General features: G+C 39.5%; 2 protein-coding genes across 6 annotated transcripts; both read right to left on the reverse strand.

Moving 5' to 3' along the window:
- Nucleotides 1-1,580: 1,580 nt before the first annotated feature.
- On the reverse strand, nt 1,581-9,700 carry LOC104930975 (probable phosphatase phospho1). Of its 5 annotated transcripts, XM_027289798.1 has the most exons (3): nt 9,509-9,700; nt 8,775-8,854; nt 1,581-4,998 (listed from the first exon to the last, which is right to left on the reverse strand). In XM_027289798.1, exon 3 carries the CDS (start codon nt 4,960-4,962, stop codon nt 4,183-4,185), a length of 780 nt encoding a protein of 259 aa, XP_027145599.1. In that variant the 5' UTR covers nt 4,963-4,998; nt 8,775-8,854; nt 9,509-9,700; the 3' UTR covers nt 1,581-4,182. The 5 variants fall into 5 exon arrangements, with proteins under 5 accessions (XP_027145599.1, XP_010744187.1, XP_010744186.1 ...); XM_010745885.3 differs by lacking the exon at nt 8,775-8,854 and having other exon boundaries at nt 9,509-9,699; XM_010745884.3 differs by lacking the exons at nt 8,775-8,854; nt 9,509-9,700 and adding an exon at nt 7,101-7,248.
- An 830-nt stretch (nt 9,701-10,530) lies between these two features.
- LOC104930974 (synaptic vesicle membrane protein VAT-1 homolog) lies at nt 10,531-23,931 on the reverse strand. Its single transcript, XM_010745883.3, has 6 exons — nt 23,328-23,931; nt 17,567-17,774; nt 15,162-15,332; nt 14,876-14,965; nt 14,331-14,569; nt 10,531-13,375 (listed from the first exon to the last, which is right to left on the reverse strand). Exons 1-6 carry the CDS (start codon nt 23,721-23,723, stop codon nt 13,184-13,186), a joined length of 1,296 nt encoding a protein of 431 aa, XP_010744185.3. The 5' UTR covers nt 23,724-23,931; the 3' UTR covers nt 10,531-13,183.
- Between the last annotated feature and the right edge of the window lie 247 nt (nt 23,932-24,178).

Below are 24,178 nucleotides of genomic sequence, written 5' to 3' on the forward strand. Positions count from 1 at the left end.
GCAATTGCTTTTTTCAGGTGATTATACACTATGCATTTAATTTCTGTCAGATTCTGTAAATACAGCTGGCTAAATCTTACACACTGTTCCTTTAAAGTTGATCTTCGATTTCAATGTAAATGTATCATATTTAGACAAAAGTCTTTATCTGTGGTCTTGGGTAATGTAATCTGTATTGAGGGTTGGGTGGAGGGTGGGTTTTACCGTAGAGATGACCCAGTAAAACTCACTGAAATCACAAATTGGTAACAAACTATATTCTTTCTCTAGCTTGCACTCCTAAATGTCTGTTCATACTTTTTTTCCTCTTCTCATCTTCCTCTTTTCTCCTCTGGTTTAGCATGATGTCGAAAAAAAAACCCAAATGGATTATGATGGTCAAAAGGGAACCGGAAATATCATAATTATTATTCCACACATTCTTGGAGTAGACAAAAAAACTATCTACCAGACAACAGTTGTGTAAGAGATTTGTATTTGCCAGACCAATCCAACAATTCTTCAGACTTTTACATATGCTGTAGTCCTCTCCAAGACGTGAAGAGGCTTTGATGTATGAAATCAGTGGAGTTCCCTCTTAGTGTAGCCACATGACCTCTTTCTACACCCTCCCTCTATCCACTGGAGGTCACTATTGTGATCACGATGTTGGCACGTTGATTCATCTCATCTTTAATGTTGTCACATCTCATCACAGCTTAGTGTTGCTGTCCATCTTTCCTTTCCTCCCTCCATACTGCTGACTCTCTTTCCACTGACCTCCACTTTTCTCTCCTCTTCGCCCTTCTGTCTTCTTCTTTGTCCTTTGGCTGTCTGAAGTCCTGCAAGTTTAGAAAGTAGTTTGGATGACTCCTCTCACTCCGGGTCTCTTGTGCCCTCCTTTCTCTGCTGCTGAATCACTATTACGAGAGGACACAGTGGGTCATGTGAAGCTTCTTCTTCTCTTTTTTTCCTTCCCCTAAAGAACTCCTACGTTGTCTTATAATGTCTTTGATTTTGACTTTGGTTAAGTTGAAACCTGTGGCATCAAGAAATACATAGCAGTGTTACTCTGCTTTAGGGAGGGTTTTTTCTACTGAAACGTTTTTGTGCTGTCTGTAAGAAGCTTTATATGATGTAATCCGCCTTTAACCTCTGACAAATCTGACACCATTTCAAAGATTATACTGTTTCTTACGTCATAATGTAAGTTCATTCTTGAGTTGGGAAACAGCTGCAGGCAAAACAATCTCAACTTTATGTCACATACGTGCATTGGATCTTTTGATATCATACGATCTGCTCAATTCAAAGCAACGAATCATTTCGACTATAAAATTGTGAAAAATGTTCATCCAAGTTTGAGTCCGAGGTGACATTCAAATGTCTTTTCTTTTGGACCAACAGTCCAAACAATGACATAAAACAAAGAGAACTAGCCAAGAGGATTTTTTTTATCTGCTAATTTCAGCTGTGTTACGATCAAAAGCTCCAGAACAGCTACTAAATGAACCTCGAGGCATGTTTTCATCAATCCAAAACAAAACCAGCTGATAAGTTATGACGATCTTACTTGATCCTTCTAGTCACGGCTGTGAAACACACAACAGAAGCAGATTAATCAGATAATGGCTTTATATTCCTGTTACACTGATGCATTACACACATAATTGGGTTTTTGATTAAAATCACACACACATACACACACAAAAATTTTAAATAAAGCGCCCTAACAACACATCATTTTATTTGGTTATTGTGAAACCATAACACCATTTTAAGGTTTCATTAAAACACTTTATTTTGGTGATCTTGGGTTATTTCACATCCCTGAAAATGTCAAGTTCTTCTTGCGTTAAAGCAAATTAAAATATCTTTCGTGTCAGAAGGAGTAAAGGTCACAGAACTTTAGTCTCCAAATCACAAAGAATTCACAGATTAGGTTTTTATCTCAAAGACGTTCAGGCTCAAACTCCAGCTGTATTGATTACATCTCATGAACATTGCACTCTTTAAATCACAAATGAACCGTTTGTTCTTAGAGCAGCAAATCTGCAGATAAACATATCTTTATGAACATATATTATTATGTTTGCCTGTTAACACTTTCTTCTCTACTCCCTGAGAAACTAAAACACTGGTTAAAGGACATTTCCAGCACTTCTACAACATGATGTTGTTGTTTTTTTTAAGGCCAGAAGTGTTTCGTCAATGAATTGCTTTTGTTCATCACCCAAACTTTCTTAGTATTCACTGTAATGGCTTGAACAAGATGCACAGTATATAGATATGAATGAAATGTTTTACATATTTGAAATACAAAATTAATGCAAACATACTCTCTTATTATTATTATTCGTACTACCTCTGTTTGTTAGACAGGGCCAATTTCTGTGAGTGTATTTACTAACATGAACACCTTAAATAGCCTGCAAAAGTCAACAAATGTACAGTATGCACGCCCCATTAGTATTACAACTTAGGCAGCTTATCGGATGGTTAAACAAAAAGTTTTAACTTACAAGACTAAACAAGACATATTTCACAATTTCCTGAATTTAAACAGAATATTAATGTCCCTGTGAATCATCTCTATCCATTACACATGCTCCTTATAGATAGTTTAAAATACATTTTATAGTCCCTGTCGTGAACATAGTGAGGCAAAATGAGGTTACATGTTGGGTTAATTATGCAAATACAGTGTACTAGGGAGGCTGAAACCTTCACTATCGTTCATTCACAATACTGCAGTTTACTGGGAATACATTCAAACATTACATTGGACTTTTTTAGAGAATATATAAGTCATCCCCAACCTAAATAGATATCCTTTTATGAATACTAATATTTGTTCTAATAGGGTACAAGCACGGTGCCAGCTAATGACTACACAAAGAAATTAAAATCTTTGATTGATACTTTGCCTTACGCTTTCTTTCATTGTTTCAGAGTCACAGGGTGTAATGTTGGGCCAAAGTGCAGGCATATGGCTACAACGTTCCCTTTGGATCTCATGCTGGTGTAGATTACCATTGTATAATCAAGCCCTAGATTAGGTATCAGTAATCAGTGGTGGAGAGAGCGCAGGTACTGTCACTTTATCTCTCGGCTCTATGCCGTACTTGTCTCCACCTGATACGACATATGTGGTCTTTTGTTCCAAGGTAGTGGCTACACCTGATCCTACCGATGTCTCCATCGCCGAAGCCTTTAACGCAGTGTTAAATCTTTTAAAAAGAAGCCTGTCGATGCAGACCTCCAAGAATCGTTTGAAACTGTCGCTCTTCATCACTGAAATCTCTGCAGACAAAGTTTAACAGCTAAGCTTGTTCAGAAATGTCAGATACGCTGAGATAATCCAACGTCAAGTAAATGACATTCATATTATAAAGGATGGTGCGTTAAACGAGCTGGCTGCATTGGGACTCAGTTCATGCTGGAGAACGCGAAACACAGCTTTGGTTAAGATCTTCAGCATTTTGATCAGAGTGCATCGTCAATACTGCATATGTCCATTACTGATCATGATCATCTTGACCAGTGAGCTTGTTAGTTTGCATTCCAAAGGGAGTGAAGTTCTTACACTGTGCACAAACTTATCCGTTAAGGTCGCCCGTACAGTTAATATGCTGCTGGTTATCTTAGCTTATCATAAAGACTGGAAGCAGAGCTGTCCAAATCCGCCTTTCAGCACCTCTAAACTCACTAATTCACATATTATATCGAATTTGTTTAATCCTTACAAAAAAACAAATTGTTAAAACAATAGTTCACTGTTTTGTGAATGGTTATGTACCATTTAGAAATGAGTCCATCACATTAATCGTACCTGTTATTTTTTGTTCTTTTGCACTGTGTTAGATGGATTTTGTTACAGTTGTATAGAGCCACAACTGTTTCCAGCCTTTATACTAAGCTAAGCTAAGTGGTTGCTGGGTCCAGCTACATATTTACTGTACAGACATTACAGTGGCATTTTTTTATATATATATATCTAACTCTGCATATTTCTAAAAACTATTCACTTAAAACAGGAGATGCAGTCTATCTGGCTACATCTTTACAGGTTGTATCAAGTGTGACTCGGGTAAAATCATGCTTATCCTGCTGCTCACCAGGATTAAGGTTGGAGCACTTCTGCTATATATATTTGCCCCTCTCATTCACTCTCTCCTTCACACAGACACACACACACTGTTCTCATCTCTCCTTCATTATTTTCTTCAGACAGTCCACTATGTCCTCGCCACTAACCCAAGGAACTATGTTTGCCTTGAACTTGGCTCCCTGGGACTGCTGCATATTCATCAGCAGCCTGTGCATGGGGAAGTCCCTCCTTGGGAAGGCTGTGTCCTGTGGTGCCAGAGCCAGAGAGGGACAGATATCATTGGCCCCATCTCCGATATAGAACACCCTCTGGAAGGGAGCACCGCCGCGATCCTTTTGTCGGCCCGCCAGATACTCCCGGAGGATCACCTGCTTGCACATGTTGTCAGGACAACAGGAGCAGGAGTGGGAGTGGAAAGGAAGCAGCACAAGGCGGCCAGAGGCATCAAAACTGGCCGGGTTTGTGAAAATCTTCCTGAAAAGGTGACGCACGCCAGCATGCTCCAGCCACGTCTCAATGAAGTACATATTGGCGTCGGACACCACCGCCAGCTCAAAGTCCTGCTGATGGCTCTGCAGATACTTGAAGAGGTTCAGGAGGCCAGGTGATGGGGGGATCTTCTCCACCGCAGAGTGGATGGAGTCCTTAGACACGCCCTGCTCTGCCATATAAACCAACACCTTCTGCATGTGCTCGTTGTAGTGCCCCTCCCTGTAGCTGTTTTTCAGCCAGTCGGGAAGCTGTTGGCCCGGCAGAGCACGCACCACAGCGTCATCACTGCTCTCATTGATGATGGTTTCATCAAAGTCGAACAACACCAGAAAGCGCTGTTGCTGCGGCGCTGCATTGGTTTGGTTTGACAGAGCTGTCATCTTTAGTGTGTGGAGGAAACGGTGAGTGGTCCTTCTCTAAGAAAAGGGGATAAAAAAAAAAAACATTGTCAGGTTTGAGGAGCACTTATTCTACTCTGAAAATAAAATGTCATTGGCAGCCATGTCAGTTTGACATCACACCGTGTGCAGGGTTCAATTAAACTGCAGCACCAACCCACACAGGCCTGAGGTAACTCTTAATTACGCTATAATCTGTAGGGGAAAGTTATATTTACAAGAGGAAAAGGAAGGGAGGAGAACAGGATGTTCCTCACACTTCATGGAAGAAAAAAAAACAACAACCTTGTGGTTGGAACTGTTTTTGTTTAAATCTCTGCAGTAACCACTGCTATCCAACAAATAGCCACATTATATATTATATATGCATAACACAGTTTTACATTCAGACATTCCTGCATGCCTTTCGGATTGAGAGGGAAAAAAACTCACTCAGGTATTTATTTATACATACCAGATCTCAAACTAGAGCCAATTTACATAGCAGATGCATTTGCAGCACAAGCCTTTCCCTGTTGCTGGCATGTGGTAACTTGAGTAAAGAACGTTACGGCATACCTTTACCATAAGTGGAATGAATACAGCAGTGGACAGAGGGTAGAAAAGTCAATTTTACTTTCAATGTATTATGCTATTTATATACTTACTAGGTTGATTTGACAGCTGTAAAAATGATCGTGTGAAAGAATAGAAAACTATGCTAATCTAATCACACTGAAGAAAAACATAACACCAGATAAGCTCCTATTAAAAGGGAACTATCTCAGCAGAGTAGCAGCAACTTTCTCCTCTTTGTCCTCTGGTCACATTTGGTTAAAGTACCTCTAAATTATATATTTAAATGTATTCAATTAAAAATAGTTTTATGAAAGTTTCTTACTAGTTCAAGAAGGAACAAGAACATGTTTTGTTGTGTTTTTTCTGCGTCCTTTTGATATTTCATGTGTGGTTATTATTAGACTAAAATAGCATAAAATTCACGTTTAACACCTTTTATATCTGTTCCACAGTCTAACTAAGAGCTACTCAACTTCACGTTCTGCAGTTACTGCTCTTTGCCTTTGTAGGTCAGTATATACAGCCTTGTCACTTGCACATACAAAACCCATGATTGCCCTACAAAATAAGATGAATTATCATAGATTACACAGTATAAAGAGGCTAAAACTTACTCCACCTCCACCAACTGCAACATTTAAATGCTCTTTACACATCAGAAATCAGCTTTAACGGTAACGAAACAATGGTATAATATTCTACAGAAACTTATTCTGTAGAATACTCTTACTTTTATTTTATTTATTTTTTTACAATGTGTCCACATTTTGCTTTACTAAATCAAGGCCTCACTACTTCATCCACCACTAGAAAAAACACATTGTATGACAAAGCACAAAATAAATAAGCATATATTTAAAGTTCATATTCAGAGTACTACAATGCAGTGTAATAAGAATGCAGAAGGAGCGTGCACCACATGATCTGAGTTGCAGATTATGATTTAAGAAGGTCATGTGCCAGAATAGTCAGTATTTAACTGGCCTCTTGCACGTGTGTCTGTTGTAGCAGAGGGCATTGAGTTTACACGTTTATAATCTACAATTAAACTTGATGTTAAATGATTAAACCAAAGTAAAAAAAAAAAAAACAGAATATAGGCCTACCACAAACAAACAGCAGTAGTTATTATACTTTTTTTTTTAGGTTTTTAAAGCTTGACATGACATGGACATGATGCAATGCATACATAGACTACCAGATAGCTCACTGACAGTATAATAACATCAGACCAGCTGCTTTGGCGCTTAAGTAATCGAAATGTCCTGTAACCTGCAGGTTGGCTGCACCGACGCATTGTGCCAAAGGAGCGTGCGCCTGCAGCAGCTCTATTATTAATAGTGCATATTTACACACTAAGATATCTAATTTTAACCACGGAGCGCTATTCCTGTATGAGAGGTTACCACTGAAAGTCATTGGCGCGGCTCTGTCAGGAGTCATTACGCTGACCGGGTGCGTGTCCGAGCCGTATAGATTTGAAACAGTTCAATTATACATAAAGGGAAAAAACGACAGGAAAAAGAGAACCGGTGCGGGACAAGACAGAAAATCAGGCCTACCGGCGGTGGGCATATAAGCAGAGATGGTAGGCGAGGTGCCCGGCTCCGGCGACCGCATCCCAGTGACGGGAGTCTCCTTTAAAAATCTTTTTTTTTTCCTCCGCAGCACAGAGGGTATTCCCATTTAAAGCCACTGCGTAAACACACAACTTCCGCCCTAACCTTTCAAATTAAAAGCACCAACACATCCACAGGCATCCTTTATTTAGATCATTTCTTTTTTTTTGTAATTCAAGTTTTTCTTTCTTATCTCTCAGTAGAACATTTTACATTGTGAGACATATTATACATATTACATGTAAGCGTCAGATGCATGACAAAAACAAGAATAAAATAAAATACAGACACCATATAAATTATGTTAGTGAAGTAAAATAAAATAAAGTATAGGGGACATATTGATGCGTTTACATAGCTGGAAAGCATATATACAGCTGATAGATACATACAACATGTTGGATATCCTCTGGAAGAGGTATTCAAGCTGTAGGATCATCAGTCAGTGTGATCTGAGTCCAAAACAAGTCCCAGACTGGTGTCTTGATCTTATTCCTGTTATTCATCCTGTTAAGCATAACTTCACATGAAGCATGTTAATCCACTCTTTTAGTTCAGGGGGGTTAGGTGTTTTCCACAGTTTCAGTATTGCCCTGGCCATTTATATCATTTCTTATATAACTGACCTGTTTGAATTATATTAAGTCCTAAAAGTTATGCATAGTTGAGAGCAGCCACCCCTTTAGCGACTGCAGTCCCTCAAACAAAACTTTCAGATGTCAGAAGTCAAGTAAATTAAGAAATTTTTCTTCTTTCCAACCTTAAACATATCATGAAACCCTCAGATTTATCTTTGGCGGGGGCCCAACCACTGAACTAAATTGGCTGACTGTGTATAAAGCAAGCAGTAACCTCTGTGTCTGTCAATTGAAGCCAATGCTGAAGTGCTATGAACTGCAGTTCCTCACTTGAGGCTGGCTACAAAACAAGTCAGTCTCCATAGGTCCCCATGTTAAGATGCCCAACTTCGCAGCAGAAATGTTTACAGCCTGGTTTTGGTCTCTATAGCTATACTTTCCTTTAATTTAGTGTTTATGACAACTGTCATGGGATGATTTTCTTTTTTTTGCCACTTTGATTGGGGCCATTACAGGTGGCATGTTTCAGGTGACATCACAGATTTACATTTCATTTAAATTTGAGTAATTCCAGTATTAAGTCAATTTTTTTGCTAAGCATGCTTTTCTGTAGTCAACTATGATGGCTGTGAGGGACGGACATATGAGAAAACACAACAAAACATGACATATTTACAGTATGGTCAACATTCAATACAACACGAACACAATTGGGACCAACTTCTGATGCAAATTAGTATTAATCAGTATGAAGAAGCAGCATTAGGAGAGTACTGAAGAGTCGCAGATACCTTGAAGTTACTTTACAATCACTAAAATGTATATTCTGGTATGTACTGCATGCTCAGAAAAAGATGATTCCAGCTGTCTTTGTTGTTTCTCTTTGTGGACATTGCACCCCTCCCTGCGTAATTGAACACTGTAATTCAGCAGCAGTCATAGAACTATGACATAATGTACAGGATATATTATCTCATAGATTTCTATTAAAAGTTCAGGCTGATACTGTAGCAACAATATTATCCTCCTAATAACCGACTTGATCAAGCTGTTACACTGTGGCAGAGACATGTCTTCGTGATGAAAGTTGACGTTTCATCGTATGCTGGAAATGTCCACCTAAAAATAAATGGAGGCGTGTTTGTTGAGTCAGCTGAAGCTACAAGTTTAAGACAAAGTCATCCACTGCAGACAGCTGAGGGCTAAACAAAGAACATCCTCTTATTTGTCAACGCTGTGTAAAATATGTGATGTCCAGACGGTTGAATGAACTATTAGTGTGATAAGAACATGAATAACGTTCAGACTCCCTGCTACTAGCCCTTCCTCTTCATTTACATTTGATCAGTCACTGCCATTGTCAGTATAATTATGATTTTAGTTGAAGATTATCAGTATGATCTGTTAGTATAATAGACAATTTCATTTGATCACAATGAAGAGTTACCTAAACCATGTATTGTCATGATCAAATATAAGTATGTGCACTAAAAAAAGACCATATCATATCAACATATCAGAACATATGAGCACTGAATCTGACAGAAAATGGGAATTCATCATTTGAAGATTAAAGCTTGAAATTAAATCATTGTTTTTGCTTAAAGTCAGCTTTTTGCAAGATTTAATTAAGTTTAATTTCCATAGCAAGTTTATGATTTTCACTGAAAAGTCTCGATCCTAACCAATCATGTACCAGCATCACTTGTGGAAGCGTGAAAATTTTATATAAATGTTGTATACCAATCAAACTGAACTTCTCAATCCACTTACCTCATGTAACTGCGATCACATCGGCTGAGTGCTGATCATGGTTTCAACTCAACTACTCATTTCGCCTTATTATTTCAAGATAACCTCATCAAGGATTAACAAAGCAATCCTCAAACAGAAGTGTCCACAGAAGCAAGTTTAGCATTTGCATCATTGTTTCAGCCTGATGACCGGAAGAAGAACACAGCCCGTCACCGGTCATCAAAATGAAACATCAGTCATCCATGACCATGAGGTGGTCATGGGATCTTCCTCACAAGTTTTGGTTTCTTGGAAAGAACAGGAAGCTGAAATAGAGAAGTATATGTATGTATATGTATAAGTTTAAAAAAACAACCTCCAGTAATCTGCACCCAGTTTTATTTCTTTATGTCTGTAATAATATGATTTGTAGTATATGAGTTCGTCCTTTCAATGACACAGTGGTAACGTGCAATATTCTATGCAGTCGTCTGCTGGGGAGGAGGGGGAAGCACAGAAAGAGACAGGAAAGGACTCAACAAAGTTGTCAAGAGCCAGCTTTGTCCTGGATTGCCCTCTAGACCTAGACTGTATAGAGGAAGTATGTTAACTCCTTCAGCAACAGGCTGCTACTCCCACCATGTAAGAAGGAGCGCTACCCACAGGTCCTTCATTCCAACACACCAGCATGACTTCATATATATTTCTTATTTATAATTTATTTACTTATCCACCTTGTGTACAAGCTGCCTGTTCAAACATTACTAAATGAGGACCTCTGCTGGTTGCTGTGTATGTCTAAATGTCACTTTACCTGCACTGTAATTCCACCTGTGGCTTCTTTTCATGGCTTCGTTTAGGTTGATTATAATCAACTTAATGACCCTTTTCACCATCATAGAATCATTTTAGTAATTCACAAGCTTCGGGGGAACGTATGTGATGACAGGTTAGTGCCACACAGCAGCCAAGTGTGCATAAAAATGATAAAATGAAAGGCAGCATTGTTTTTTTTAATCGTCATAAATGCAGCAACACACAAAATCTGTCATCACACAGAGTGGTCGTAATCTTGTTTATTATGTTTCAAATGAAATGCACTGTTATTGTACACGTTTAGCATGACTGAAAGATAATATGCGGTTGAATCGGCTCAGGTCATTATTAGAATTGATTGATATTAATAACACAGAATATGTAATTTGTGTTTGTTTTTAGCACATTTAATATTTCCCACTGAACAAATGTGATGTCGTATTTTGAGTTTCGTGTAAAACATTGATTAAACTGAGTTGGATTAGTTGTAATTAAGACGTTTTTTTTTCCCCCATCAAGAAACCAGCTTATTTCATGACGTTTTACATTTGACAAGGCAGGCTACGGGACTTTTAGCCCACAGGCAACATAGTGGAGAGTAAATCACTTATTTTAAAAAAGGCACAATCTTTTCTTTAACCACCAGATGTCACTGGTTGCATGAGCGAGGTTACATTTTGGCACAAAAGCACAGTGTCGTTTTGTCGCCGTGCTCCTCATCTGCGGCTGCAACCAGACATGTGAAATATGTCAAAACATATTTTATCTTCACCAACTCGGAGAACAATCTGCTCACTTCACATTAAAAAAAAATAAAAATAAAACTCAACATGCTCATTAGTTAAACTCCTCTACCATTTGGTTCAGTAGTTAAACATGATGAACTTCACATAATAACAATAAGACGACTCCAGCTCCTACTCCTACTAAAATCCACATCAGATCTTACTTCACACTAGGAGATTGAAACCTGGCCAAACTTAACAATACATGTCAAGTGGCCAAATGGAAAGGGGGGGAAAAAAAGAGCCACAAATGTAAATAACATGAAGCAATATCTGTGAAACTTTGTTACAAGTACTTTAGAAATCAAAACAATATATGGTGGAGAGTTTTTGAGAGAGTTCAGCTCCAGAGGGAAGAGACAGAGAGCAGGACTGAGAGGGTGGGGAGAGGAATGTGAGGAGCTGCTCTAGTGTGGATGGAGGGAAAACTCGTTCTCTTGTGCTTCGGTAGCGTCTTCTGCGTCACAGCATTGAATTACACCCACAGCTGGACAAAACATCTGAATAACTGAGGCCACTTTTTAAGGTCAGCCTTTCAAAGAAACAGATATGCAAGCCATAAAAAAAAAAAAAAAAACGTGATTACTGTGCAGGAAAATGGAAACTTAATAATCCATCTATAAAGAGCTTCAACATGAATATGTACTGAGCAAAGAAACAGAGTATCTTCTCCTTCATTCCCTTTTAACCTTCTCCCTGTGTGTATATATATAAGAGTAACACATGTACTGTGGTTGTAAACTTGCCACTAATCACTTTGATTGCAAATGTTGGAATTAAGCAGCTAAAGATTAAAAAAAAAAAGAAAAAAGAGAAGAAGAAGGATCACAACAATGAAACGGATAAAAATCAGCCTTCACGCGGCTTGCCAAACGGCGTCAGCTCAAGTTCGGCGTGACACCGAGTGACGAGTGCCAAGGCGAGGGAAGTCCCCGCTAATTGTTATTCACAGTTGGCTTTGACGGCAGTGGTGGAAGCTGGCTTTAAATTTGGCACAAACATCAGAGAAAAAACAGAAACATTTAAACTAGAACACAACACTGACCCGGGCTTTTGTCTCACAACATTCATCAAAGAGGAGGCGAGGATGTGAAAACACACAATTCATCTCATAATTACACTTAGATTTGAGTAGTGCATCACAAAGAAACCACACGAATGATCACTGCACTAATATCTACTAATAGAAACAGGTTTGGGTAGGCACATTTACACTTACTCATTACTCCTTCAGATTAATAATCTGATCACCAAAGATAAATAATGTATTCTGATTACAGTCACATGACTTGTGGATGCTGAGTTTGGGATAAAATTTCAGATTATAAATAATTTTACGATGTATTTTATAAAGACAACCCAGAGCCAATATGTATGAAGCCACAGAATACATTCTCATATGCTCTTATTCTCATAATTAGGAATAACTCTTTTTCATCAGCTCCTAAATTAATTAAGAGATTTGATATAATATATAAAATAATTTAGTTTTGACACAAGACAAAATTAATATTCAATAACATAAACATTTTATACATGTCTCACTTTGAATGGTCTCTAAATCTTTTTGTCCTATATTGTCATGAATAATATCCCAAATAGGTAAAAATGAATAAGGGAGATTTCCTCTTCCATGCTGTAATATAATGAAGCAAGTGTAAAGTTGGTTACAACGCATGATGGCTTATGTTAATCATCAGTGATGACTAATGTGATGTGACTTTTGGCTTCTCACTTCTACTTTTCTCAGACTTTCATAAGTTTTGCACCAGCTCTTCACACAACGGCCCTATGTTTGTTAAATTATGTTAGAGCTGTTGTCATGTTGTCTCTTTCAATTTGTAGTTCAACGATAACCTGTAATCAGAATACACTATTCCTCGACAGAATACAGTTCATTTCTATTTCAAACACAAAGTATCTCCAACGTGGACACTACACTTTAGACAAATTGCACAACAGAAATCTTCATAAACGTTTGAAATTCTGACAAAAAGTCAAAGGATTCACGGCATCTTGCATTTCTTCTCTTTTCTTTCCTTTTTTGAACAATAGGGAACTCAGTGAAAATGTGCTTGGGGGGAGAAAAAAAAAATCATTCAAACACTCTTACTCAATCTTTCTCTTCTTTAACTTCCTCCGTGGCCTCTTCTTTCTGCTCGTTGACGGCGGCTTCAGTTTTTTCCACATTTTCTACGGGCTCAGGGTCGGACTTTGGCTTCTCTTCTTCCTTTTTAGCTTCAGGAAGAAGGATGATTTTGCCGATGTTTAGGCGTTCGTGCATGCGCCTCATGGCATCCGCCACCTGAGAAAAGACAGAGGAGGATGTGCACAATGGGTGTTTTGTCCTCCTTAAACAGCTTCTGCATCTATCATTCAAACCCTAAATCTTTGCCTGATAAATAAAAGCTGAAAGATCACCTCCTGAAGACAATATTAATTGAGCTAGTGTTGCAGTGACTACGTGAGCTCACACTCAGTCAAACGAGGAAGAAGATAAATGAGAACAATGACTATCTATGCCATGTGTCATCTGCATTTCCAATCTTTTCCTGCCTCAGCTATTGTCTGTTTCCTGCTTGCAAACACTCAGCCGGGATCGTCTTGCATCACAATCCCGTCTATCCTTGAAGCCAGCCAGAGAAACTCAAAACAAAGACATCCCCGTAAGTAGTGGATACCACGGCAACAATTTAGGCCGTCACATAGCAACAGGCCTTTAAGTACCATCTAATATAATGTGAGAGGGGGGGGGAGCAGAGGTTTGCTCATCTACCACGCATAGAAAGATGGAAAGGAGAAAAACACCAGAAGGAGTTTTTGTGAGGTTGTGACGCAGAAAGCTTCAGCGGAGCTCCTGTTTTATTCCCACTGTGGATCTAGCTGAAGATTAAATGAGAAGATCAATGCCACTCTCATTTCTATAGGATAAATATAGCCAGTTAGCTTAGCTTAGCATAAAGACTGGAAACAGGGGGGAACAGCTAGCCTGCCTCTATCCAAAGATAAGAAAAAATCCTGCAGGCAAGTTTAATGCTGATCAATTAACATATTATATCTCATTTGTTAAATCTGTACAAATACCAAGGTAATAAATAAATAATGTATAAATATATTTTTATTGTGTTTGAATGGTTCATGATCAGTTTTGCCTTTAATTGATAGGAACAGAGGCAGATACTGTGTCTGAGCCTAACACGTATGCCATGCAAAAATAGTACCTCTTTCATCTTTTCTATTCAAACCATGATCAAACTAACCTCCTCAAAGTGGTAGCATGAGTCAATGTGGGGCTTGATCTTGCCCTGCCCATAGAGCTCCAGCAGCTTGAACATAGTCCTGCTAACGAGCTCCTCGTTAACGATGTGGCCCAGGTAGAAGCCGCAGACGGCCTTGTTGGCCGGCATCAGTTTCAGTGTGTTGAGAGAGAGCTGGTTGTACCAGGTCTTTGCAATGGCCAACAGGTTCTTCTTCGGACCTGTCACACTATTGGTTGCACCTAGAATAACAATAGAATAGAAAAGGTTAAAAAAAAAACATACAGCGAAGATTTTGAAGACTGAATGTAGCTGTATTTGCAATATTTGCCTGTGAACTGCAGTGGAGCTGAAGTATACTAAAGAAAAGTACCTCAGATCTGTCTATTGGTACAGTACTGACTTTCCACCTCTGTTAATTATCATTCAGGTCCATCCATTTTTGGTAAAATGATACAAAAAAGTGTCATTATGATTGGCTAAAATGTACCCAAGTAAAATAAAGCTAAAATCCCAAAACATTATGTATGTTTTTCCACATGTCTTACCATAGACTACAAGTGTGCCCAAAGGTTTCAGCAGACTAAAACCTTTTTGGGAATCTGAACCACCAAGTGGGTCGAGGACGATGTCAACTCCTGCAGAGAGGAACAGACAGAAAAATAAAGATAAGGAGCTGTTTACATCTCGGTTTCAACTTGATATTCAAGAAACAAAAGACGCCGAAATATTAACATGAAATCAGAGAATATGAACTTTCCTAGCCAGGGACAAAAGGTGAGGATTTGTGTATTTTGTGGTGAAAGATTTTTAAAGTTTGGAGTATTTTCTCACCCTTTGGGCTGATTTTGCGGATTTCTGCCACATAGTCTTTGGTGCGGTAGTCGATGAGGTGAGTTACTCCACCTTGAGCGATGGTCTCGTGTTTGGAGGCTGATGCCGTGCCGAAAACAGTAACGTCCTGCACAGTCTGACACAGCTGGGAAGCGGCGATGCCTACACCACCTGTAGACGTGCAGAGCAGCGGCACAAAAATAAATCAGAATGGTGGCAGGTGATTCACTCTTCAAAGAAAAGCTGTTTGAGCTCTGTGTGATGCCTCTCTGATACACTCACTGAATAAATCTAATTTCTGGATGACTCATACCTGCTTTACTAAGCACCTGATAAATACCAGAGTTAATTGAACACATTTTTTCACTCACCAAAAATGAGCTGCATGGAATAAGCTTTGAAGAGATCACGATTTAAAATACCAAAAGATCCACCCAGATTTGAATACAATCTTGTGTTATCTTATTATTTATTATTACAAATTGTGTTTTATTATTAGGACTATTTTTCCTCCTGATAGTGATGATTGTGTATTATTTGTGGATTACAGCTGGTATGCACATGTAATTCTAATTTCAAAAGTGCAATGGAGACACCCAGCTTTCTTACAATACTAATTATTTCCAGATGAATTTGGGTCAAAATGAAATATGAAAATTAACTTCCATTGGTATATTTCACACTGTGTAAACATGATTTAGTGTTGGAACAAGCGGATACAGAACATACAATGTATGTCCTCTTAGACAGATTATTTTAAAGCAACTTAAGAGAGATTAATAGGGGGACTCTAGAGTTTAAGGGGTTAAACAGACAGAGATTTATGAAAGATTCAACTAGATTTAACACTGATGGGATTATGGTCAGTAGTGGCACTATGTTCCACTGTGGTGATTTTTATTTGAAACCTTGGAAGGCTGAAGAACAAACAGTGATTTCTGCTCTCTGTGGTCATGGCAGCCTGGGCGTGCTGGCTCACCAGTAATCCTTTCTGCACTCTTCATCACCCTGGTCTCATGTGGCTGAATCATACAGGCCACCCGCCTACTCAACACTGAAGAGGATGGAGGGGGGGAGGGGGATGCAGAAGAGCACTAGACCGTGATGGTGGATGCTGACACTGACCAAGTGACCACTCGGACTTGGAGAGTGGTTTGACAAACACTGAGCTATCTGAGTTACTGCAGCTTTAACACCTTTTATGTTGAATTCAGACTTTAATGACACAAACTAACGATGACAAACACTGCGACTCAAACTCAAAAGTCATCTGAGTTGATATGCAAATCTCTACTTTATTGAATCAACTGTAAACTATAACAATATAGATGCTGCAAAAAACTGATTAAAAGAACCAATGTAAAACAAATCATTCTTCTGTCCACTACTGGACACTGTCAACAATTCCAGGACTCTGATAATAAATAAATAAACATATAAATAAGATAAAAATCAATAAATAAAGATCAGATCTCCATCCTAATGTGGTTAACATGACACAGCGAGGACCTTAGTTATTTCAACATGTGAACGCACACTCCTCTACAGCAAATTAGACTTAATTGCTTTTTGCGGCGTTGGAGCCCGTTTTTTTGAAATGTCAGGTGTTGCCAAAGCAACCGTGCCCGATAACGATCCTATTTGCCATATTATGAATAAGCAGACACACACACACACACGCTATAAATTCACCTATGACCTCTGGTTTTTCAAGTGATGATGGTTCTGCACAGAAATGCGGCCGCATTCAGAGAAGTGATTAGTGACCCTGAGCGAACGAGCTGTGTGACTCGCACGACTCTCACAGAGATGTTTGTTATACTTCATGATTAAATCATGGGACAGACCACCTGCCCAATCATACCACATCACATGGTTGAGACCATTGATCTAGTGTGAGGTGATGGATCATGTTTTAATAGTTTGGTCTATTCTAATGCCAGAAATACAAACGATCAATTAGTCCAAAGAGACACCTTCACTCTAAATTAAAATATATTCAATTTAAAATGATATAAAACAGAGAAAAGTGGCACATTTAAGAAGCTGTAACCAGCTATGTTTTACCTTGATAAATGACCAGTCAGTTTACTTCAGCCGTTTGATTAATTCGTTAATGGTTTCTGCACTAAATGGCACAAATTTTGCAGCCAAGTGCCACCTTATTTGCTTTACCAAACAATATTTAGAAGCCATAAAAGAGAAGAAAATTACAGTTTTTAACCTGTCGAGTTGATGAATCATCATTATCATATCACATTTTCAAATGACACTAATTAAGCCATGGCACCACATGTGTGTTTGCTCATCAGTATGTCAGACATCGCTGGTTTTACTGGGATTAAACTGATGCAGTAAAACAACACTGCAGTGCGTTAGGTTTTTCAGTACTGTCTGTGTCTTACCTGCTGCCATGTGGATGAGAACACTCTTGCCCGGCCTCACATTGGCCATCTCAAACAACATCAAGTAGGCGGTCACATAGTTAACGGAAAGTGCAGCGCCCTCCTCAAAGCTCATCTGCTCGGGCATGGGGAAGGTGCGGCTAGCGGACACAACAACCACTTCCTGCCACATGCCGCCGAGGCTCAGCACGATAACACGATCTCCCACCTGATGGAGAAAAAACAGGAAGAGATGATGGATGACAAAGTCACTGATGTGATTCTTGGTGGTGGTGGTGGTGATGGTGATGTGTGTGCCCAGCTGTCAAACACAACAACAGACATGTTAATATAAGCATATTTAATGTAATGTTTACTGGCCTTTGGATGAGATGTCGAACTGAGGTTCTGGCTCACTGTGGTCATTAAAGATCACAAAGAGTCGGGGGTTCCCTGGTGTCTTGGCAAAATTCATCACCCCCCCTGTGTAAGTGGCTCTATTTTTCTCCTCCGTCTTAACCTCAAGCTGGAGTGTGGTGAGTGTTCTGGTGCAAAATGGCTGCAGTGCATCACTCAGGAAGGTGCTGCACATTAGTGGTGTGTTTTTCTCCCTTCAATGTAAGCACTCAAAGACAAAAAGCATGAAATGTAATCCACTATGCTTCTTATATTTACAGCGTTCACATCTGAGTTTAGTGTGTTATCATTTGTCCATTAGCGTGACAGAAAGTACAGCTGAGCCTGATGGAAATGTCAATAGTTTTGCAGGCATTTGGTCCTAAAGCAACTGATTGCAGACATGAATGTGTGCACCAATCGTTTTCAAGACATTTCATGATGGGTCTTGAGTAATGCTGAGTGTTCCACCTCAGAAAATATCAGGCTATCTAAGCCAGATGTTAAAAATACAGCAGCATAGGACAAAAACCTTTTCTGCTATGGAAGGTTTATGCAGGAGACAGAATTATTACTCATAATAAGATCACTTATTGTTGCCTGTTGTTGAATCCTGAACAGAACTGCTTCAAGAACCAGAGCTCATTTTGTTGAAAAGGTCGTACTCCTGATCTGCACTTCACTTCCTTTATTTCCCTAATCAACCAACCATTCATTTCACATCCGCTTAGCGGATCTTGCCGTCACATTTTAGCTGGTAACTAGTCGTGGATGTATGCGCATGCATGTGTGCATGAACACAACTATGTGGGAGGCTGATATAAAAACATTACAGGAAATGCAAAACTTATTTTAAACTATATTCCAGTGATCACATCTCATTTTTGGACCAAAGTGGTGGACTGACTGACTGACTGACTGACTGACTGACTGACTGACTGACTGACTGTTTAAAAGGAGAAAAAATAAAATCCCATTCACCTCTATTGTAATCTCAAATAAGTATCTCAACACACGTACAAATAAAACCAAATTAGCTGCATTAGAGGAAGTGTAAACTATGATTTTACGTATTTGGTTAACTGACTCTCTCTATGAACAATAAGAATGAGGAGTAACTGCCTCTTCCAAGAGTTCAGTTTCTTTCTTCACCACCTCCTTGCTTTTGAGTTTTAGACACACAAGCTATTTTTCCACTGTGGTCAAATGGGAAATTGAGGTCATGCTGGCAGGAAGTCATCTGATGTATCTCTGATGTTGGATGACATGAAGGCCAGGTTATTACACTCTCTGTCAACATACACCGCGTTCATTCTTATAAAGCAGTGATAGTTACAGTAGTCACCTATGTACTTGATGTATTATTTGGTCTGTAAAATGTCAAAAAAGAGAGAAAAATGTCCATCATTCTTCAGTGTATGACTACAAGTGTTCAATCTTTTCTTTAATTCTGCATCTTTCTTTTTTAGAAAACACAAGCATGTTGACATGTATATTACGCAAGATTAAATCAAATCTTCTGCATGTGCCCGAACGTATATGAGCTCATACAAGGGGAGTTATGGGAAATGCAGTGCTCACTTCTGTGTGCTGCTTTATCCCTCAGAGAAGCGTTATTATTAACGTATCACCGGTGTTGCGAAACTAGTGAAGGGCACAGGAAAGAAGTCTGATCTGATTGTGACTTGCTGCACTGCTTCCTGTTAAAACAGCCTCAAGAGCTCTGAGCCACGCCCACTTCCTGCTGCACACAAACCCATGACAATAGACAGATGACACACACACACACACACACACACGCAAACACACACTCTTGCATTTGTCTGTTGTACTAAGATAAGTCTAATAACTTTTGTGTTTTTATGCTTTTTACGTCCACCTCAAATGGCATGCTCCTTTTTTGGGGGGTTTATTTCTCAACTCTTGGTCTTATGAAACACTTTCAAACCTCCACTGGATGACCAAAAAAATGCATGATAGCCAATTTAAAAAAAAAAAAGAAAAAAAAAAAGGCTGAGCTCAGTTCCTGGACAGCTGACACAGACTGAGGTAACTGGAAGGATGTTTGAAGGAAGACACTGTGGAAACTTGACAAACACTTCTCAACGGTAGACAAGAAAAAGACTGACTGATACATTACATTACACATTCCACTGTTACTCATACTAAAACTGTTTGAGTTGGAACTAGGCTAACTTACTCTATACCACTGACAGTGTAAAGAATGGACGGCGTAGGCGTGACGTCACCCACAGGTTTCTGAAGCTATATTTGAGGTTGGAAAGAAGAAAATTTCATAATGTTCTGAACATCTGAAAGTTGTTTGGAGGTTCCAAATACATTATTTTTTGGGGGGGTAAAATGTCACAAGCCAAAAAAGTTGGGGCTGTCTGGTTTAATCTTTAACGATATGTTGGATGTCATAAGCTTATCATACTTTATTTTAGGTAAACTAGTGAAGTAAAAAGTATTTGTTATATATGCTACAAGTAGCAGGAGAAGTCAACATTGTACTTAAGTACAGTGCCTGATGATTTATGATGATTTTATTCTAAAAACATTAAGTCACCTGCCTTAATTCACCAGATAGGGTGCGATGCAGTGTGCTGAATACACAGCCATACATCAACATTAAATTGATTAAAGAGTTTATTGTTTGCAGAGCAGATGGTGGATTTCTTTCAAAGCAGCCTCTTGGAACCATTTCATAAAGAAATCACTGCCGTCTTTTCCAAAATATCAATCAAGTCGTGACGCATAATCTTCGACTGTCGAGGCATTTCGTCTAAAAACAAAACAAAAACATCTGCGACAATGTAATGCCGGATCTGGAATCAGGAAAGACGTGCTGCACGCATGATCCTACATCACACATCTGCTCTGTCTGCTTTCCAAGCGTCTGATGAAAGAGCCACACCCTCGCAGCCTCGGTGTTTCAGCTCGGATCACTTCCCTTTATGTTATTATCTCCTGCTCTGTGTGTGCAGTCCCACCCAGATTATTAAACTGACCTCACCAACTATCTTGAATCTTCTTTTTCCTGACCTAAAAACATAACTTCACGCTCGCACGTTTTAAATTCTTTGCCTTATCCTTGTGGGGAATCACACCCTGTTTTCTGCACTGCTGCATCTGTGGTTTTGTGGTGTCTTGTGGTGTTTTGCTGCTTCCTTCCAGACAGGAGGTATTGGAACGCACCACTCCCCCTATAGGATTCCTTCTCTCTCCCAAAATGGAGAGAAGGATGCAGGGAGGAAGGGAGAGCAGGGTGGGATGGGAGTGGAGGAAGAAGAGAAGGAGGGAAATTCCATGCTTACACAGAGGGACATGGAGGTGGAGCTTCAGTAATACATGTAACAGAGAAAAGATGATGTCTGACCCCAAGAGTATCTCGTTCAAGATTGACACGTCGAGGCCTCGTTCGCACTGCAGCTAAATATGGTTATTATGTCTCATGTTGGCGCTTAATATGGTCAAGTTGACACTCAAGCGACAATCAGCAGTAAAACACCATCTCTGAAAGAAGTCACGACAGCTGACTGAAAACAAGCTTGTACAGATGCACATAGCTCCTCATGTATTAACGTTACATCCCAGTCACGGAGCCAAGCCTGTAGGTGTTTCCAAAATCCTATTAGGACTTCTCCGACAATCTGGAAGAGGAAATTTTTGCATCTGTTGCACAATAAAGACCTTTACCTCCTTTCTCAAGTTGCAAACCCCATTTCCTTTTTCAGATATGCAGACATGACATACCTACGTTCTTGCTCAAGCACAAAAATAAAACATAAATCATCGTGATGTGACATTTTTTGGTTTGTCACAACACAAACATGATTTTCTTATACCTGGAGAACCAGATTTGTAGGTCAGGACATTTCTATTCTTCTTTCTATTTAACTGCAGCTTCTGCGATTTCGCTCATATTTTGATCAATCAAAAGCCCATACTTGAGAGTAGGGCTGAATGATATATATTGAGCAGAAATATATGTCACTTTTGGCTGCTATCTTTGTTTGTAACTTAGGAAACAGTTGCATTTTTTATCCAGATACTTAAAAGAGTCCTTCAGGATTCTGGAAAGTGTTTGTAGGCGTTCGTTTAGTTATATATTTTTCAGAAAATCAGATCCACGCCCCTGTAACCTCAAATCGAGGCTCAAACCGAGGCTGAGATGCACAACGATTAACAGTGCACTTCCCAGATCCTAAACCAAAAATTTAGAAGAAAGTGAGAGAACATAAGTAACTCCAGTTAAAGACCAACAATGTAGCAGTGAAAGTATATAAATATGTATCTCTGAGTGATAACTGGAGGGTTTTATTTGGAAAAAGTGTGACATGAAGCCATGGAGGTTTGCTTGAAATGAGTCACTATGGATTCATCCTCAATACCTTTCTGTAAAAATAAACTCAGTGTAGCCTCTGGATGCTCTGGGATCAGCTCTGCAGTATCTCATAAATATGTGCTTCACCTGCAGGGGAATGGGAATCTGTAGGCTTCAAATAGAACATCAGGTGTTGCAACTCATTTCCACTCCTTTAGAAGACCCAGAAAAGCAGAAAGGCTTTCAAATCCGGGCAGATACCGGCAGGATCCTCGGATATATGAATTTAAAGGAGGCACGGACACATAGCATATAAATCCACTCCATAAAACTCAACCTCTAGTTAGCTCTTATCAACGAGGAGGTAAACATGCTCTTGTACTGAACGCCTCAAGGACGTACCGTAAATCAAACACTGTAACTATTCAGACTGCCGCAATGTTAATTCTGCAGCAACAAAGCTGAATTTATGAAGCAATTCTGCTTTCGTCACTCTGCATTATGCAACATAAAGCAAAGAAAACAGATGGCACTGTAAGATACAGAGCTGAAACAACCACTTTGATAGTCCATTTATCTTCTTTTCTTGAAATATTGAATATTTTGGGGGAGTTTTGGAGAGCTGGTCTGACAATTTGAAGGAAATTTTTCATTATTTTCAAACAATTTAACCAACTAATGGAGAAAATAATCTTCAGATTAATTGATAGTAAGAATAATCACCTTAAAAATAGATATTGGTTGAAAAATATCCACTAAAAATGCATGTCATCTTAAAATCAGTGAACAAACAGATGTTTTCTCTTCATGATTTTGCAGTTTTTCTTAATGTTCAGTGGGGGAACTAACCTGATTTAGTGTTTAGTGCAAAGATTACAACCCTGTCTTAACCAGGAAGGAGAACCTGTGTGCCACTGAGGACCAATAAGGATGCAGGTTTCCAGTCCAAATACACACTTGTCAGTGAACTCAGCTGGTGTAAATCGAAATCCTGGATACTGTTCATTGTGCATGCTGGTGTTTTGTGGGTGTGAGTGCACTCGGCAGGCCTTTACTCACTTTCCGCTCCTTCACATCCTCCCCGACCGCTTCAATGACCCCTGAGCCCTCCATTCCCATCGTGACAGGCGGGGAGGGCAACATCTCGTCCATGCCCATCCTGCCCAGCAGCTCGCCGAAGTTCAACCCGCACGCCTTGACCCGCACCAGGACCTCTCCAGGCTGCAGGCGCGGCTCGCTCTGCGTCTTCACCTGCAGCTTCACTTTGTCGTAGCCCCCATGCCCGGTGAGGACCAGAGCCCTGAAGGAGAGAGTCTTCTCCTCGGCTGCAGGAGCGCTCCTCTCCTCCTGCGGTGCATCTGCAGCATCTGCAGCCGGAGCCGGCGGAGGCTCGTCGGGCTTCTTCTCCTGCTGCTCAGGTTGTTGTTGCTGAGTTGGAGCTTCTTCACCAGACATGATAACCACTTGAATGATGTGCGCTCTGTCAGGTTTCTTTTTTTTAACGCTTCAGCCTGTTTCTATAAAAACAAACAAATGTTTCCGATGAAAAACTGTCATAAAATAAGAGTCCGGCACTGCAGAGTCGTATCCTTTGCAAAAATGAGATTATTACTGGGTGGTTTCCTGTGTGTGTGTGTGTGTGTGTGTGTGTGTGCGCGCTCCGCTCAACAAGTGACCAACGTCAACGCACACACCTTTAAATTATTGGTTCCTGTTTGGATTTTCAAAATAAAACACCATCCAATGTTTTTAATGGTTTTGTTATCAAAAGAAATTAGAAACAACAACAATAATAATTACAAATTTAGAAATGTAAGTGATGGCCTACAAGACATTGGAGTTAGTTTCACAGTATTTTATTAAATATAATATTTAAAAGGTCCATTGTGCAGAATTTAGTGGCATCTAGT

This window comes from Larimichthys crocea, chromosome XVI (genome assembly GCF_000972845.2).
Source record: "Larimichthys crocea isolate SSNF chromosome XVI, L_crocea_2.0, whole genome shotgun sequence".
Classification (NCBI taxonomy): domain Eukaryota; kingdom Metazoa; phylum Chordata; class Actinopteri; family Sciaenidae; genus Larimichthys; species Larimichthys crocea.

Bases quoted from the DNA above. Each gene is read 5' to 3' on its own strand.
- LOC104930975 (XM_027289798.1), bottom strand. From the start codon at position 4,962: ATGACAGCTCTGTCAAACCAAACCAATGCAGCGCCGCAGCAACAGCGC.
- LOC104930974 (XM_010745883.3), bottom strand. From the start codon at position 23,723: ATGTCTGGTGAAGAAGCTCCAACTCAGCAACAACAACCTGAGCAGCAG. The intron at 17,775-23,327 runs GTGAGTAAAGGC...TTTCTCCATCAG, and splicing joins AGGATGTGAAGGAGCGGAAA to GTGGGAGATCGTGTTATCGT. The intron at 15,333-17,566 runs GTAAGACACAGA...GCACGTCTACAG, and splicing joins TCTCATCCACATGGCAGCAG to GTGGTGTAGGCATCGCCGCT.